A 19,925-nucleotide genomic window follows, 5' to 3' on the forward strand; every position below is an offset into this window, starting at 1 on the left:
TTTAAAGTTTATTTTAATTGCACCTATTTTTATTTTTCTATGTCTTTTTTTCTTTCCTTTGCAAAGAATCAAAGCAAGAGAACTTATGTACCCAAAGCAGTGATAATGTTTGAATACCAGACATTTGCAATGAAAATTTACAATGCTGAATTCAGCTTGGTAGGCTAATTGCTTGAAGCTGATCAAAGTGACATAGACCATACTGTTCTATTCTTTTCTATCAGACAAACATTCTTATTTATGAATATTGTCACATCACTTAAAGCTTTATTCTTTGTAAGTTGGACTATTGTCAAATGTGATATGTAGGGTTAAACCTTGAATTAATATAGAAACTGCAGAATATGCAGATTTCAGAAATCTTTCTGAAAAGCAGGGACAAGGCAGGGGTGAGGAGGAGGCACTGCCATGGGTATCTTAGGTCGATGCCAAAAAATCCACATTGACTGGTGTCAAGGAAAGGTTATGAGTTGCTTTTCCCCACAAGAAGGGTAAATTTACCTGAGAAATTATCTTTATACACCGTGATTTTCCTGAAGAATTACCAGCAGCAGAAGTATTAGTAGGAACATGAAATGAAATTCAAGGTATTTTTCCATACTGTGAATTGGCTGGAAATCAGAGTAGATAGAAGTACTTTCTCCAAACTTGTCCTTATGTGAGTATTTAAAAAGGGAATCACAAATTCCCATTATTTATTGAGAAGGAGCTTGTGTTTATTCAGTTCATATTTTATAAAGATATTGTGAAAATTAGCTAATCTTCAGAATGGCAGATAATGCTGCTGACTCCCTACATTAAAAATGAAATGTTATTATAACTTTATACTATATAAGAAGGAACTTAAAATATTAACAACTTCATTTTTTTAAAACCTAAAATTAAAGAAAAAATGAACATCTTTCTAATTCAGTTGAATAGTCTTAAGAGACTGGGTCTCATTTTTAAAGGGCTATCTAGAAGATGCCACTCAAATACCTGTCTTGTAAACAACTTTTAAAACACTGTTGTTCCTGATTCAATAGTAGGAAAAGTGTTGCATACTTACAAAGGTGAAATAATTTAACACATTTCAACCCCGTGCAGCAGAATGCAGTGAAAAGTCAATGAGAAAGTATTGACTGAAGTAGCTCTGGAACCAGAAGCAACATAGCCATTAGAAAGGCAGGATTTATTTATATGGGTGCATCACCTGCTGATATAGACATACTGCCTATGTGACTTGTGTTGGTGGATGTACTGTTTTTTTCCTGCTCGCTCAGATGTCATTGAACTGCAGTTAGTGTTAGAAATGTACCCATATTCATTAGGGGCCTGATACTATATCAATTTATGTCAATACAGTGTTCCCAGTAACTTCACCCAGAGGTGAAAACTGAGGCTCTGGATTTCATGCTGGATCTACAGATAGGAGGATAGAAAGTAAATCTGTAGACACAAGTACAAAAGCAAAGCTCAAGGCATAACACAGGATAAATTATACCATGGAAACAGACAAACAGGTGGTGGTACATGAAGAAGTCAGCATTCAAGAGTGCGGTAGGTTTTGCTGCGGTTCATCCAGGAGTAAATTTATCTTTGGAAGGGCTGAGGTGTGTCATTTATAAGAGTAGTAATATCTGCTTGTAGTGTTCAGGGCATCATGGGCTTTAAAATATGTTAACTCTTTCATAAGTCTGAGGCCTGACATGAAGATTCAGTTGCACCAACACAAAACAGTTTATGAGATTCCTGGCATTTTCTCTTAGTTCAGCTAAAAACATGGGAAATTTGGCAGTCCAAATAAATGTATACATTTATTTCAGGATCAAAATATTGTGAAAATGTAACATTTTTCTTGTTAAAGGCATTACTCTGGAAACACAATTGTCTACCCAGTCATATGGATATGACTGGGTAGAGTTTGATGACCTGTATGTTAGCGTTTGTGCATGTAGTCAGTAAACATGAACATGGTTCCCAAAAGGAGCCCCATCACACTTACTTTTAAAGTATTTGAAAATTCAAACTGAGGATGGAAGAGGGAAACACTTGTACAGAATTATCAAAGCTTGGTTTTAAAGAACCTATCAACTAATATTCTCATATTCTGCCATTGCTGCAATCATGTTTATGCAAATTCCTTTCTAAATACTAAATATATATATTTGATATATATATATATATATATATATATTTCAAAATCATCTTGTAGGATTGGGTTTTTGTTATTGATATTATTCATAACATTTCCTGAGATCTCATCATAGAAAGAACTTAAAGAATTTGGGGTGTCTGATTTAATGTTCACTAGTGCTTGCTTTACAAATTCCCTTAACATTATATTCTTCTTTATCTATGAAGCTCAGTACCAGAGTTTACATAAACAGCATGCTTCCCAAGTAGCAATAACTATATCACTTCGTAATCTTGCTGCTCTGAGGTATGCAGCCTTTCATTTCTTACTCCATTTCTGTTTCCCCTGTAGGGCAGGAAGAGGAAATTTCCACCTATGGAGTTCAGCATCATTCAACATTGATGATACTTGTCCAACAATCTTCTATACTAGGGAGACCACATGTCAGCCACACTTAGCACTTGTAATTTATCAGTACCCACTTACGCATGTAAAGATCTCTTTCTTCTTCATCTCTGTAAACATTTCAAAAACTAGAGTCAAGAACAGCAGGAAAGCAAATAGAAGAGGGACATTAAAAGAAGAAACTTACATTTTTTGTGTCCATGTAGCCATAAAACTAGAATTCTTATTGTCCAAAGGCTGTCATCCCTCATGGAGTCAGAAGCATCTTTTTCACCTTGCCTTTGCTGTGTGAGATTCGAATACTCCTCTGTCAGTGGCATAAACAGTAATGAGATCTTCTGTTTCCTTCCAGCTATATGTTGCCTGTTAGCAGTCCTGAAGGGTACTGCATGATTGAAATGGCTGCAGATGGAAATCCTCCTGTACAACACAGACTCTCGCTCTCATATCAAGCATCTCAGGTGAGTCTGCAAAACATCAAAAAAACAGTTATTTGCTTTGAACACACAGATATCATTATATGCACTTACTTTCTCTTTAATATGTCATTTCACATAAGGCATCCATAGTATTTCCAATGATTTCTTCAGCTTACCGAACCCTGAAACGTCTATTTCAGCTGCTTAAAGTCCATGAAAAGGACACTGATACAGCAAGAGGAAAAATAAAATGTTTGCAGTGTCACTGACTTAGGCCACAGTGCTGCTAGGAACAATTCAGATAATGCCTAGCAGTAATCCTGGTTACTTTTTGTTTGCAATCGACACTGTATAGTGGAAGGCAGTTATGAATCATCACTGACTTAACCTGGTGTCAGAACTGTTGCTAGGATTTGCCTTCTGAACAGTATTATAAATATGATTGTCTCCATTTTGAAACTGGTAACAGAAGACTCACCCTAAATGGGCAACAGGCCAACTTTCCCAGATCTTGAGATTTTCTGTTATTCTTTGTCTCCATTTTATCACCTGTCTTTGCTCTGCATTCTAGCATCACAAGATTCTTTCTGCATGGTACGTTTTAGGTGGTTTGGGACGTGAGAATTTGAACTATGATTGAGAGTTCACTTTATAAGTTTATTCACTAAGAGACAGTACAGTTAACTGTAGAGATACTAATCATGATGTGCATTGCATGGTATGCTCTGTCAATTAGTAATAGGATTTCTTCCCTGATCCTTCTTACTCAATATCTGTGTTTACTTAGTTTGATAGGAAGAATTAACTTGTGTTAGATATTACTATTACCCCAATTATTTCTCTTTTCCTAGCTTCAAGATGATCATCCTGGTTTTCTGAAGTAGAAGTTGTCTTTTTCTCTTCCTTTATGTCTGGGGTCTATAACTATGTCAGAAAGTAAATCTATCATTGATGGTAGCTTCTGTGTACAGAGTCTGTGGAAAGAGCTTACCCAACGGTATATAATCATGTGGAGAAGCCAGCAATACCTTACTAAAAGAAAAACAGGTAGACACCTTTTATGTCATGCTCATACAGCAGAATCTTTCTGCCCCTAATCAGGAAATTTCTTTCATTCATAATAAAGTCCACAACTCTTTATCGTGCGCTACAGTTACCTTAAAGGAGGCTATAGCGAGGTGGACATTGGTCTCTTTGCCCAAGCACCAAGTGGTAAGACAAGAGGAAATGACCTTAAGTTACACCAGAGGAGGTTTAGATTGGATTTTAGGGAAAATTTGTTCACTGAAAGGGTTGTGTAGTATTGGAACAAGCTGCCCAGAGAAGCAGATGAATCACCATCCTTGGAGGATGTAGAACTTTTTTTTTGTAGAAAATTTGTAGATGTAGAGCTTAGTGACATGGTTTAATGGTGGAGTTGGCAATGCTAGGTTAAAGTTTGGACTTAGATGGTCTTAGATATCTTTTCCAACCCAAATGATTCTATGATTCTTTTCTGTTTCTTTTTGTGGGCGTCCACAGTTGTGTTTCAGTTCATATGGATTTTTGAAGTGAATGTTCTGGTCACCCCCACTTAGCACACTTCAGTTCATGTTGCAGAGCATTCTTGGACCATGCTAGCTGAATTCTCGTAGAATAAAGACATTCAAAAGATGCTCTTTCTAAGTGCTCTTACTGTTCTGTAACCACTAACAGGTATTTCATGAGAGCAAATTATATTTAATTCAGATGACCACTTACATGGTGTATAGTATGGATGTCAGATACTCACGACTAACTATTGTGCTTTACAGATCTGTTTCTAACCTCCTCAAACCCCTGTCTTCTTTACACTTACACAAGCAACGAAAAAAAAAATAGTTTCGTATCTCTAGGAGGACTGAGGATTTTTTCCCCTTAATGGCCAAGTTGATTCTCCTTACCACTATGGCTCTAGGTGAAGAAGGGCCATTTACAAATAAGTGTTAGAAAACAAGCATTAGTATTAGGAAAGTTACTATAACGTTACCATAATGTTATGTTAAGGCTGCTAGGTTATTAACAAGATTAACAGGAATTTTTCTTGTGTGCTTCCTTAAAATATATTCTGGTTCTGTCAGTTTAACTCAGAACAGGACCTTTACAGGAAAAAATGTGCTTTATGGTGTACTAGCATGAGTTTGAACATCTAACATATTATGATAAAAACCATTGATGCATGAAACTGAGGAGAGCCAACTGAAGTTATTCTGTGGTTCACTGGGTCTGCCCCCAGGTCATCACTTTTGTAAAATAAGTCCAATAATAAAAAGGTTGTGCTGCAAGAGAATTGTTAGATACATATATGTTAGATATATATATATTTATCATAGACATTGTACATTCCAGCCCAGTGCTTTGCTTAATTCTGTAACAGGTTCACAGATGGAGAGAAAATGTCTGTCTGCAAATACTACTTACAAATCTTGTCCGAAGCTATGCTGGTTTACAGCTATGTTTGATAGGAGAGAGAGTCAAGTGATATGAAATGAATTTGACAAGTGCTGAACTGATGTCTTTGAATTCTTTCCATGTGAAAAATCTGATTTAATTTTATCCATGCTCTAAAAGGTGTAGTGTTTTCTTTTTCTTTTCTTTCTAAATGAAATGCATTGTAAGTAGAGGAATATCTGAAGGCATTCATGTTCATTGTATCTCCAAATTTCACTTTAGATTGTCAGCAGCATAGTTCAAGCAGTGATAAAAGCCATATAAGAAACAGCAAAACAAGATAATATAGATATGTGAAATCTAGACAAGTCAACATGATGTTTTCCTCCTTCTGCTCCTGAATTTTGCAGTTGGTGTCTGGATATGATAGTGAAGGACTCCTTATCTATAAATTATCTCCTCACATAAATGATTTCTCAGTTTTACACATCCTGTGATATATTTGTTATTCCATTGATTTATTCATACTTGAATTGACTAGGTTTCACTCACTTTCTGGATTGGTGGCATTGTATAAGTAAATTTATCACAGAATGATAATGAATTTTTTTACCTGATTTTTTAAATTACTATATATATATATATATTTACTTATACAAAAAAAAAGATCATTCATATATATATATATATATATATATATATATATATGAATGATCTTTTCAGTTCCTGATAGGCAAAGGAACTTAGGCATGGTGAAGCCTCATATCAGAGCTCCAAATAGTCAAGCACCAGCTTTGAGGGTGGAATTCATAGTACTGAATGAGTCACTTACAAAACCTTTAAAAGTTATGGACAAGGTTTTCCCTCCTAGATAGGTAGCACAAGAACACTAGACTTGGTCAGACCCAGTATGAAATTGTTTTGGTTGTTTCCTTGGCATCTTTATCAGGATGTTCTAGGTACTTATAACCCTAGAATTTACTAACTAAACCTTTCCCTTTTCTCCTGGTCTTCACTATAGTGGTCCATTTTTGTCACTCATCTAGAAAATGCAAAATCTTTATTTCATAATTCCTTTTTTGGGGGATTCTGGAGGTCCCAGATCCTAAGGAAAAGCTTTATCCTTTAATATACAGTTTCTCCTGTGTTCCTGTGCCAACCCTCAACCAAGATTGTAAAACTTGTGTAAAATGAGGGAAACACTAAGAAAACCTTAAACCATGTTTAAAGTTAGTTAAGTCTCAGAATTCAAATCTATATTTCATAGAACATATGTTGTTTTACACATTTGAAGATATACACACACATAAAAACAGTCTCTTTGTACGAAGTAAAATAAAAAGAGAGACGTTTAAAAAAATCCTACAAATATCAGTTTTGACCATCTTCAACTAATGGCTGTTTCCTTTATCTCTTATTATTCCTTCATTGCTTATAGTACCATCACACACCACATTCTTTTCTGCTGTTTCTCTTCTTGTTTCGGCAGATCGCCTTTGGATCGATCTTTCTTGGAAACGTTCCTGTTCATGAAAAGGTTCCTCGATGTGTTGGGCAGATACATGGCTATAAAGGATGCATTAGGGATTTTCAAGTTAACAACAAAGAATTGTTCATCATAGATGAGGCTCTCGGAGGGAGGAATGTTGAGAACTGTAATGTTCCAGTATGTGAATATCATCCATGTCACAATGGTGGGACCTGCACTAGGTAAGAGTTACCATTTTATCATCTATTTACACAGTGGCTGGTAGGTTCAGCCTTAATGAGAAATTATTATAATTTTCTGTGTAATAAAGTAATCACCTATCTTCTGTCCCGATAATGCTTCATGCCTAACCAGAGAGATTTTACACCTTATTTGCTTACATGAAAACAGATATAAAATGTAATTACATTGTCCATGCTACATGCATATTGGGTTGCTGCCAGAATTCCTTCATGGTCAACTAGTTCACCTATAAGGCATGGTGACTAAATCAGACTGTTTTCACAGATAGGACAAGATCACATAAGGTGATCTTCTTCTGTCTAACAACTCTATATCCTGCTAGGCCTGTACCCTCACCCATCCTCACGGTGTTCTGGATACACATCACATGCATTCATCACCATGCTATGAAAACACCAACAAGTGAGTCATCACCTTCAGCACTTATGAAAAAGTATACTCAAAGAACCTTTGAAAGTTAAAGTGCATCAAATGAAAGAAGAAATGGGATCCAAAAGAGATGTGGGCTGAAAGCACAGAGGATGTTGTTTCAGTTGAATGATGGTTCAGTTGAAGCACAGTAAGTTTTTAAGCCATAGTAACTTGTCTAAGGCACTCAGAATTTGAGAACTGCATTTCTGTTTAAAATTGATGGTAATTGGTAAGTAGTTGCCATGCCTGTTTTATAAGTATTCAGGTTCTGCAGTTCTGACTTAATAACATATATTTGCCAGAACAGGATTTGCTTTTTCAGAGACTGATCATTCCTCTAGATGTCATAAAACAGATTGTGTCTCAGGATATGAAAGTCCCATTTGGATAGGTCAATAGATAGGGATCTTCAGAGGTGCAATTCCTGCATCCCAAAGTCCTGATGCTTCATTTTGTCCACAGTATGTGCAACACAGCTCCATCACTGTATACCATGTAATTAACTAAGGGGAGAACAAATTGCTTCTGCTTTTCTGAGAAGTGATGAAATGTATGCGTGTGACACATCTACAAGATTCACTCTTGATGAGTCATGTACCCATCTTCTACAATTTCTTTGTGCTGGATGTAAACAGGGTGACAAGGTGCTGGCAGGCATTTTACACGGACTCTGCCTGACAATGCCAGGGTCAGAAACCCATTTCTTCTCTTTACTGATCCCATTTTCCACAGCTTTTCATCAGATTGAGGAGGTACGGAAGAATAATGACTTTTATACCTCCTGATCAACCTTGTCAGGTCTTGCTCCAGAGTGTCTCTAATGTGGACGTGAATACTCCTCAAAGTTTTTTCCTCTAAATCTATTGTCTTAAAACCTGAATTGATTGCTTCAATGAATGAAGCATCTCCCAAAAGGAACGGAAATATTCTGTGAGAATAGACTCTTCCTGTAATTCTTTCCAGGCAATTCCTTGTAATACTATTTAGGAATCTATGTATCAAGTACGTAGTCTAACAAACTCTATATAGTAAACAGATCAACTTTAGAGCTGTAGTACTTATCACATTCTTCCTAGTTACAAATGTTCCTTAATACTTCTTGAAGCTGAAAGATGCTACTCTCTCCCTTAGCTCCACAATGGTTTATTAGTTGCTTTATCCTCGAAACTAGTTGATAAACCACTATTCAGATTGCAAGGAACCCTGTAGTGGTTCACACCATGTTATATGTGGAACAGGAAAACTGAAAAAACAGAGGTGAATATTCTGTATATAGTTTCTATGGAAAAAAAAAATCTCAGTCCCAGTGTTCAAATGGTGCATGTAGACTACACAACATTGTTATCTTCAGGTAATGATTTTATATTTATGACTGCAAACAATAAACTGTAAATAATCTATTGTTTTTACATGGCAAGGTTTTAGTAGCATGGGGCTGCAGGGATGGCCTCTGTGAGCAGAGCCCAGCAGCTGCCCCATGTCAGAGCAGAGCCAGCTTCAGATGGCTCCAAAAGGGACCCATTGCTGGCCAGAGCCAAACCAGGGAGTGACGCTGGGTGGGCCTCTGAGAGAGCAGATTGAAGAAAGGGGAAAAAAACATCTTGTGGAGAGCCCCTGCAGGAGCAGGCCCCGGGCTGGAGCTGCAGCCTGTGGGGAGGAGCTCATGCAGGAGCAGGGGGCCTGGGGGGAGCTGCTGCCCATGGGGGACCCATGCTGGAGCAGTTTGCTCCTGGGGGATGGACCCCATGGTATGGAGCCATGTGGGAGCAGTTCTTGAAGAGCTGCTGCCTGTGGGCAGCCCCTGCAGGCTCGGTTCGGGAAGGATGGCATCCCGTGGGAGGGACCCCACGTGGAGCAGCGGCAGAGAGTGACCGTGAAGGAGCAGCGGAGACAAAGTGTCAGGGACTGCAGCCCCCATTCCCCTGCACCGCTTGGTGGGAGGAGGTAGAAGAGGGTGGATGGGGGAGAAGGTGTTTTGTTTTTTTGTTTTGTTTTGTTTCGTTTTTCTCACTGGTCTAGCTTGTTAGTAATGGGAAATAAATTACATTTATCTCCCATATGCTGTCTGTTTATCCCTTGGCAGTAACTGTTGAGAGATCTCCCCGTCCCTTTCTCAGCCCATGAGCCTATTTTTCCACCATATTATCTCCCCCTGTTGGGTTGAGGAAGGGGAGTGAGAGCAGTGTGGTGGTGATGAGCTGCCCATCCGTGTTAAACCACCATGTCAATAGTAGTAATATTCCCATCTCCACCATTAATTTTATCCATTTGCCTACTTATTACTGGAAACAACTTAGTTGTATTTATTGTAAATTTTTTTTTTCAGATGAAACAAGCAGTAATTTGACAACTGTTATGAAACTATTATTGACTTGTTTCAGATGTTGTCAGTTGTTTCACTTACACTGTTAAGTGGCAAGAAAAAAAGATTTTTTTTTTATTGCATGTTATTCTTCAGGTGCTTGGCAACTAATTAGAGCTTTTGCTTTTGAAAGGCCATGAAGTATTATATAATGAATAACTCAACCATGTTTTATAATGAGCACTGGAACTTGTCAACACATACTGCTGTGCATAGGCAGGTGTGTTTCATAAGAAACATTTTTTACAGTCATTCCTAAATGAAAGTTACTTGCCTGACAGGGGTCAGACACTGCCCCAGGGTGTCCAGGAAGGGCCATGGTGATGGTGATGGGCCACACAATCACCATTTTGCCACAGTATGAAATTAATGAATGCATCATATTGTGGAAGTCAAAATCTCTTGTTATTTTTATTCTTTTGAAGTTATATCTTATATCTATGCTCTAAGAGCCCCTCTGCTTTCATAAAAAAAAAAAAGTGTTATCGCAATTCCATTTATATTTTGACTAAAAATCTGTGTGTAGTACAAAAGCCATTCTGTTTTAAACATATGCTCTATCAAATGAGTTTTAGTATGAATCTAAATTTATAATTCTTTACATAACTGTTATTTTGTTAGTTTTTAAAAACTATTCTCTTTCATTTGTAAATGCCCTGTGACTTTTAGAAGCACTTTTGCACGTTCACTAGCTCTTTCACTGCACTTTAAATCCATGCTAAATGTAGCATTCCAGAGAGTGGTTTATTTCAGAGGAAAAAATAACAACTATTCAGTAAATTTAGGACTTGAGTGGCATATAGTTCTATGGCTAATTTTGTGAAATCAGAGTTCATTTTATTTTAAGTTCTTGTTTGGAAAGGGCATGGTAAGATTAACCTTGGAAGCTCTTAATATTCTGTGTGGCCTCTTCTTCGTGTGAGCCAGATGTTGCAAACCAAGCTTAGTGTTAATTAAGAAGACACATCTGTGTGTAGGAAATAAATTCATAAAATTACTTCACCAATGGTTTGACAATTGTCAGCTGCAATGCTAGTAGCAGTTGATTAATACATTTGTTTTAAATTGTATAAAGACTCGGGAAAATGTAAACATAGACAAGTTTGTTTTTTGTAGTGCAGAGTACAATCTCAAAGTTAATTGCTCCCACGAACACTCATGTTTCCAGTGTCTCAAACTATTCTCACAGTGATTTTTCTTACTGTTGTTGTTCCCCATGTATTGGTGCAGCAGATGGGTCTATTAATGTTAATCAATTAGCTAAGACTGAAAAATCAAACTCAATTAGCAATAAATTTCAATAGAGAGACACTTATCTTCAGATTTCAACCACGATGAATGCCATATGCACCAACTATGCCAGGAAAGCAAATTTTCAGTTTTGGTCCCTGAAAGTGCAAGAAATACCTCCCCAGAAATGTAGATTACATTTGCAGTGTACCTTTACAACTACAGATAGGAATGGCCATATTTTAAATCATATTTCAGAAACTGTCTGTTTTCCACATGTTGAAAGAACATACCATTCTTCTTAAGTTTTAAAGAACTAATTCACGGAATGAGAAAATCAGTCTGAAGTTTTTCCCAAACTTCATCTGAAAAGGTTTTTAATGCCTTTTTTAAAGTTATAAAGTGAATTTTAAATTAGCTTTATTTTAAGCAAAAATAAAATTTATAGTGGAACATGATGAGTGATACAATTCCATATGTTGCAGCTATTGAGGAGAGCAGGTGAAGAGGTGAAGTGACTTGACGAATTTCATGTTCCTTTCTTCTCTATATATTCTCAGTTGTTACGATTGTTACTTTTTTTTTTTTTTTTTTTTTTAGAAAAAGAGCTCAAACTGAAGACCTTGGAGACTCTAAAATGCTATTCTGACTTTGTTTACGTCTCATTTTCCATTTCAAAGGGGTTATTCAAATATTGAATCTTTCCCATGACATATGCTAGAAATAATTCTTGTGCTTCCTTGTGCCCATAAGCCAGAAATGCATGTCAAGTCAGGTTTTAGCTGAAAGAATTCATCTAAAGGTAAGCTTTTATCCCTTTATAAATGTTTTTCTCAGATTTTTAGCGCAGGTCTACATTATCAATCTCACAAAATCTGATTTGTGGGATGTTTTTTTTTTGAACTAAAGATGAAAATAAGCTATTTCCTATTCTCAAAGCAGGGACCATGGAAGCACCTCCCAAGTAACATTAATAGTACTGTAGGCCAATTTGTTAGAGCTGCTAATGGGTCTCCCATCACTGCTTTAGATGTAAGGTAAGAAAGGAACCAGGTATTTTGAAGTAGCAGATCTGATCATACATGTATTACAGGGATCCTTTTACAGATCTCTTTTATAGACTAGGAGACTCAGGCAATAATGTTTTCCAGAGCTCCCATTTTCTTGTTGATGCTGTTGTTTGATATATGAATACGAATCCTAGTTGCATATCGTTAGGATCCATATTAAGTCCAGAAATAATATTTTAAGTTCTGCTGTGTTCAACTCATGCACAAAGATAAACCAGAAAAAAAAAAAAAAAAAAAAAAAAAAAGGTTTCATTTTTATATAAGTAGATTTGAAATTGGAGAAAAAGGAGTAGATTTCCAGATGGGAGTCATGAATTCTTTTCCTGGACCCAGATATGTTGTTCATACCTTAAACTTTTACAGAATTTTTACTATATGTGCCTAAGTAATGCTGATTTGCATAAAGAAGATATCCTGCTTTCTGCTTCCTTCCAAAGGGCTGGGTTTTGCTTAGCTCTGTCGGTACTAAATGTGCTCACCTACATGTTTGACAACTCCAGCAACTGATGGTATTACTATTTCAATTCATGCTTCTACATGCCATTATTTAGGAAGACTCATTTGGGAGGCTGAATTTGTTGGATCCTGTACATTTTATTAAATTATGTAGCTAGTGTAGCTGGTTTGCTAGATATGAAAGATTCACATTTGGAAATTCAGTTTTTTTTTCTAATGCTGATTTCAAATTGGGCTTTGATGAATAAAAATATTATTTAAGTTTACTTCCAACTTGTTTTATTTTTCTGATAGAGAGGTTTTTCATTGTATCAGGTTCCACCTGATCTTAGGAAAAATAATGCCACTCTTACTCAGAAAATCTGTCAAATCATTTTTGAGGAGAATGAATACCACTGGTTTTCTTACAATGACCAAAATCCTGTTGGACATACGTTTATTACGTCATACTTTTTATGGGAATGTCAAAGAGGCAAGCAAAAGAGAAAATTTAATCTACAGTTTTACTAGCACTATATTGTAATACATACTGTTGTATACAGTAGAACCTGACTGCTGTTTTTCCTAGTTCAACATAATTTCTACTTAAATTCATTTAAAATATGTAACTCTTTTACCAGTGATTAAAATGTGGTACACTTTTCAGAATTTTTTAGCTTCAGAACCTCATTTTCTGACAGAACTATTGTTGAAATAACAAATTCTGTTGGTTGAATAATAGCATTAAAATCCAAATCCAAGCAAACAAGTTGGAAAAAGAGATGATCAAAGAGTAAACCTTCCTCTGTTTTTAAAGTAGGCAGTACAGTGGTGGTTCTATTTAAAATGTCTGGAAAAAATCAATTTTTTCTGTTCTCAGATCTGCAGATTTAGTATTCTATTAGTGTGAAAAGCAACATGCTGAAAACAGAGCATGCAGAAAAAGCAAGGATCCAAGAATAAATAGACTTTAAATTCCTCACTGTTCAGACAATGTGCAAGCTGTGCACAAAATTTGTTAAACGTGATGTTTATATATTATCTCAGTTCAATTGTATTTAAATCAGAGAAGCTTCAATAGCTCAAATTTTAGTGTAGTTATTGAAATACCAGTTAGTATCATTTTAATAGCAATCATTCTGGAATGATTTGACTCAATTTCCAGAAATACATGCAACATCATTTTCAAGGATTACCGCACAACCAAATTGGCATTTGTGATACCACTGCTTCCAGAAGGGGAATCTTATTTGGAGTAGCTTTAAAACATCGGGAAAATGAATCAAATGGTATCCTTCTCCAAAGCGACTGAGATGTTTAAATGGATGTATAACTACTCAAAACACTGTTCAGACATGTTTGTCCAACTAGAGAAGTAGCACGTGCATTCTTGTAAGTTCACTGCTCTGTAAATCCTGACAAGTAGTATAGCTGGCACTGTTTGCTATATGGTTTATCACGTAGTAGATGTATGAAAAATGATAAATGTGCACATTCTTTGTACTAATGGTCACACAAGATTCCACAGAGATCATGCTTTCAGTGAAATGTGTATGTTTTCCATAAGGAACCATTATAGGCTCTAGCCGTTTACTGTAAGATATCACAATAAAATTACAAGACTGGTACTGAGAAAGATGAATAATGCAGTATCTGTAATATATGTTAGAACATTTATTCCTTTGCTTCTAACTTAACACACACACCTACCTACTAATGATAGATTTCTGGACTTCAAGCAATGAAAATCACATAAGGGAGGAAAAAAATATGACATTTCCGTCCTTACTAGTGTGGTTGAATGGAGATTGAACAAGGTTCTGAATAACTGTTTGTGGAGCTTATCATGGAGAGTGAAGTTTATCTGAGGTGACCTCAGAGAACAGATTTTGATTATGGTTTTGAGAATCCTTCTTCACCTTTGGCATCTTGTTGAATAGAGAACTGAAAATCACATGGTTAATATTCAGCCTGAATGTGGAGTGTCTGGATATGAGCTATAGTAGTGTTAGGAAATTTTTTTTGTTACTTTATTTCTTTCTCAGTGACAGCATTTCAGTTCACTTTTTTAAAGTTATTTTTAGAAAGATAGGAAACTGGATTTTATTTTATTTTTATGACTGTTAAGCCTTGTTGGTTTTTGTTTGTTTTTTGTTTTTTTTGGATTTCATAAAAAAAAAAATATGATCATATGTACAGCTAAATACAAACCGTGGCATACACATAGTCATAGTTCTCTATGTGCATGTCCATATGTTGTATGTGCATGAATATAATACATTTAGATTAGGCTTCTTTTAGCTAGCCAAACCTAGCCAAAATCTAGCTTTTAGGGAGGAGAAAAGACAGAAATAGAAGGGACATTCTGCCTGTACCAATTATCTACAGTTGTCTAGTTGAATATTCAAAGGCAAATGTAAGCTCACTAGTCCCTCAGTTTTACCTCACTGACCATTTCTGTGGGTCAATATATGGGATGCTTGTAAAGACAGTCTTGCCCACAACTGAGTCCAGTTGTTTCAGATTACATATCTTAAAACTTGTGAAAGAGTGAAATGGTTTGAGTTTTTATTTTTGCTTTTTGCTAGGGAAGACCTATTGAGGTTGTATATTATTCTTAAGTGAAAGGGTGTGTGTGTTATGTGTAAAGAATCCATAGACTTAAGAATTACCTGGTGTCCTGCTAGAGAGTTAGTGCATCCCTGTTCAGAAAAGATTGTCTTGTTCAAAAACATGTATGATAAAACCACTCTTAAAGATTGATTCTCTCTAACATAATACCTTAGCAGATACAAGGATAGAGACCTTCAAACAAGAATCTGTTTCTCCTTCAACCAGGACCTTTCTCAGATTATCTTGATGAGGTTTTATAGCAGAGGTCTGCACAAGGTCTATTATGAGTCCATTGGCATTTTCCTTAATCCATGGAGTCTTCTAGCATTGCTTTAGTCTAGTTGTGGAACAATAAAAATCATAGAGTCATTGAATTTCACAACAACACCTTAAAAGCTCATGGAATTATTTCCAGTAATAGTTATCTATTATTATTTCATTTATCCATTAAACAGTATCATTGCTGTTCAGTTACCTGACTAGAATACTGTATTAATAAATAAAAAGTCCTGAATAGCTTTAGAAGGGTTTCCTTTGGGGACAGGCTTCTCTTTGTAATAGTTGTATTTGTACTATTACCAGACTCACCAGTCATACCCTGCTAAACTACACACTTCAGATGCTCGTAAGAGTACAGCTGGTATGGCTTCTTTGCTACTTCAAGAACTGATAGTGCTTAAGTGTTATGAGTTAGAAGATCAGAGATGTCAAGGCATGATTTGTACTACTCCACAAGGCCTCAGTGTTCAATAAGGGATACTGTGTTCTGTTGTATTCGGGTCATCTTCTCTGTATGCCCATCAATTTAGCCTTATTGTGTTCTTTGGAAAATTCATCTGGCTTGGAGGTCAGTGTTTACACTAGATCTCTTCTCACATTGCTCTAGTAAGGCGTTTTACAGTCAGATAAGAAAGTATTTCTTTGCTCTGAAGGGAAGTTACACAGAAGAGACCATATTGTTTCTTCTTATTGTCTTCTAATGTGCTTGTGTTATTTTAATTAGACCATATGAAATAGTAATATCAGTTTTTGGACATCCTAGTCATTGCTGCACCTGAGCCACTTCTAAATATATTAACACATAAATTACTTTAAAAATTACTTTATTTTGGTGTGTACATGAAAGAATATAGAGCTGCTGGTAGTTTTTCACACTCATACTAGAATAGGTTGTAATAGCAATGAAATCAAATTCTGATTTGAACTGGAGAGAGAACTTCAGGCATCTCCCAGGGTGAAATGTCCCAGACAGAGACAAGTTACTCAGAATCAGGCAAATTGTTTTAAGCAGTTAGTCAAAGTGCAAATTATAAGGGCTCCTCTATGCTGCACTGTTATTTAAATTGAATCTCCCTGTCTACACTAAACCCAGAATTTTCTCAAGATGGCAGAGGGGTATGCAAGCCTTCAGTTCTGAAGCTGTGACCATGACTTCTCTTTCAAGTTTCCTCTGAGGCTGCTAGTAGAGAATGAAGTTTCATATCTTAGTTACCATCTCGTCATCTTTGCTGTAATCATCAGGAATTATGGAAGTGTGAGTTAAGTATCCGTATAGGAACACATATATGAACACATGCATGTGTATATGCACTCAGACAGTTTAATTACCATATGATGGCTCTAGTTCTTCAGCATGTATTGATCATATATTTGTAATTGTCATCTCTTCATTATACTATGGAGTTTATAATACGTTCTTGGGGAGGGTGCAAAGGGCAATTGGGTTTATTCTGTCTCCCACCATTTGTAAGAGAATAACAGGGAAATAGGCAAGATCCCCAACAGACAATAATGGTTATTAGAACATAATCTTGAGTACAGTGAGAGTCATACTGTTAATGAAATATAAATGAACAACATTTGTTCAAGATGCACAATAGATGTCCTGTAAATAGCCATTTTTTTCTATTTTTCTTGATGACAATCTTTGCCCAGCAACTATTCATGGCTTTAATTTAATTTATTTTCTTCATAATTATACAAAGCAGAGTCTGGAAAAGCCAAAAAAAAGTCACACAGAAATATGCTGGGAGGTGGTATGGCATCAGTAACAGAAATTTTATTCTAAAATAAATTCTTCTTAACAAGGGATTTTGAGTTATAAACTGTTAGCATTTTTAATACAAATCTTCAGCTAAAACACAAAGACTGGTACTATTTGTAGGCTGAGGAATTTACAGTAATTATTCTCTTTTTTTTTTTTTTTTTTTTTTTTTTTTTTTTTGTAGTGGCATATAATATGCTAGTTTATCATCATTATATTTCAGTTGTCATACTTGTCCAATTATTCATCCACTTCTCCATCTCATAAACCATTTGCAGAAACAGTGCAATATATTTCTAGGGTGGAAACCAAGCACAGTAGTTCATTAACCCAGATTTAAGCTGTTTCCTGGATACCTTCAGGGATTAATTATGAACTTCACACCTTAAAAAAAAAAAATCAGAGATTGATTTAAAACCTAAAATTGAAGCTAAACATGTTTTCAGCATGGTTTCTTTTTATGTAATCCAGACTTGTTTTCTTGTTTTTCATTAGAAGTCATGATATTACTCTATGGAACAAAGTCACTACCTGGATAAATATATGAATGTAGTGGAGAGAATAAACTATATAGAAAAATCGAGGGTAAATTGGACTGAAAAACATTTGTGGTTAACAACCATTAACAAATAAATTGGGTATTTTAAAGGTGGCTAGGTTTTTTTCCCCCTCCTTCCCCAAATCAAATTTCATGGAGAAGTTAAGATGAAAGACAGCCGAAGGGTTGGAATCTCCCTTCGTCTCATGCCACCTACTGTCCCAGAAAATGCACAGAAGCAGAGCTGTGATCCATTGCCTCTTTGCGGTGCTTTCTCTCAGTTTCTGATTGTCTATATCCTCACACCCTAGCCTTCCCCAGGGTGAAATCTGCTTAAGCTTCAGTTAAACCCTGGAAGCTAAGTTGGCACAGGGGACAGATTTTGCACTGGCCCTCGGAAAATGGCTCCTTGATTTGTCCCTGTTGCAGGAACCATGGCACAACAATGCAACATATAAACATGCGTCTCTCTTAACATTTAGTCAAATGTAGCCACTCAAATTTTAAAAGCTGGTGCAGTCTTTGAGTATCCTTAATATTTTCCCTGCTTTGAATAACAGCAAGGTAGACAGCATGTATTTGTTTTACTGTTGGCAGATACCGATTTAATTGTTAGTCTTTGAAATTCTTTGAGTGGACGAACATAAGATGTTTTTAACATTGAGATCTAATTTTAGTACATATTCTTAAACTGAAATGAAAAATACAAAGCAATCAGGATTTTATTTTATTTGCTTTACAAGTGTTCAGACTCAGCATCCAGATTTATAATGTGATAGTTATGCCAGCTCGAGATTCAAGGCTAAATTATAAAGTCGGTTTTCAGCTTCAGCAAATGCTCTCTGGGTCCTGCTGTGTTTCACTTAATAGCAAGGACAAGTGGATTCCATCAGTAGGAGAGCATGTTTTGCATATGAACTACTCCAAGGCATGAGACAATGCTGGGATGGAGCAGGACTCAACATCAGGACACTTTTTATTTATGGACGATTGCTTGCTTCTTTTCAAGCATGTCTTTAAAGCTGGGTTGATGATTTAGGAGCAGATGTGAGGTTATAATACTTTCATTTTAAAATGAGCTGATATTTGTCCTGTAACATGATGGTAAAATGCTGTGATTTAATATGAACAAGATGGTATTTGTGGGCATGAAGAGATCTTGGTAGGTGCAGAATGAGTACAAAATGGTAATTGAAATGAATTTATCTTTTTTTTCTGCCTAGAACTAATGCAGTTAAAACCTCATCTTTTGATCCACATTCTGTGGAAAATTATTTTGTATAGTAGAAAATAGTTGTACATTGTTATATAACTGTATACGCATATGTACAATGGCATGCATTGGTATATGATGACTTTGTTTATCAGTATGTTTTTGTCCATATTTTGTGCATTTGGGTTTTTTTTTCATTATCAGTTGGGTAGTTCCTGATTCTTGGATGTTTTATTTTGCAGCCATTTTCTGTAGGCTAACCTTGGTAATATGCAGTTTTAGTAACGTTGTCTATATATATTTCTCAAGTCCTTGACACAGATTGCATACACATTCTGCCACCTTGGACTAGGAAGCTGTACAAGTAACTTTCCTTAATCAGGAACACTGCAAGTTTAGCTGCAAACCCAATATACCCAGTGCATCCCGAGTTCACTCAACACAGATTACTCCAATTTACAGAAACATAATTAGAGACAAAATGAGGAAGATTATTTTTATACCAAATTTCAGCTTTTCTCTCTGCAGCTGTTTGATTATGCACTGTCGAAGAGTCCATGGATGTAAACCAGCCCCTTTCTGAAATAAAACCTGAGGTAAAGAAAAACACTCGATTTGTACAATTTATTAAAAAAACAGAGATCATGATTTAAGTAACTGGGTGAAACTCATTTTCTTTGCCTCAGAAACTCCTTTTCTTTGCCAGGAAAACCATGGAATTCTTGGCTGTGAGAAATCCTAATTAGTTGCATTTTGTTTCTGCTATACCGAAGTGAAACACTGCTCTCTGTGCCTGGGCTGATTTTAATCCTCTGCTAGACTCTGAAATGGAAGAGCTATAGGTTACTGCCACCTAGAGCTGGAATGTCACCCACTCACAGCTAGAGAAATGGACCTTGTACTGAAACCCCTCTGGACAGAAATCTTA

At 36.1% G+C, this 19,925-nt stretch overlaps 1 protein-coding gene across 1 annotated transcript in view; it reads left to right on the forward strand.

Moving 5' to 3' along the window:
* The window catches only part of EYS (eyes shut homolog), an 830,760-nt gene that overhangs the window by 718,918 nt on the left and 91,917 nt on the right, over nt 1-19,925 (forward strand). The window contains exons 39-40 of the mRNA XM_068678264.1: nt 2,874-2,982; nt 6,839-7,059. Of these exons, the coding sequence (XP_068534365.1) occupies nt 2,874-2,982; nt 6,839-7,059 (330 nt within the window). The remainder of the gene's footprint in view (nt 1-2,873; nt 2,983-6,838; nt 7,060-19,925) is intronic.

This window comes from Anas acuta, chromosome 3 (genome assembly GCF_963932015.1).
Source record: "Anas acuta chromosome 3, bAnaAcu1.1, whole genome shotgun sequence".
NCBI lineage: Eukaryota > Metazoa > Chordata > Aves > Anseriformes > Anatidae > Anas > Anas acuta.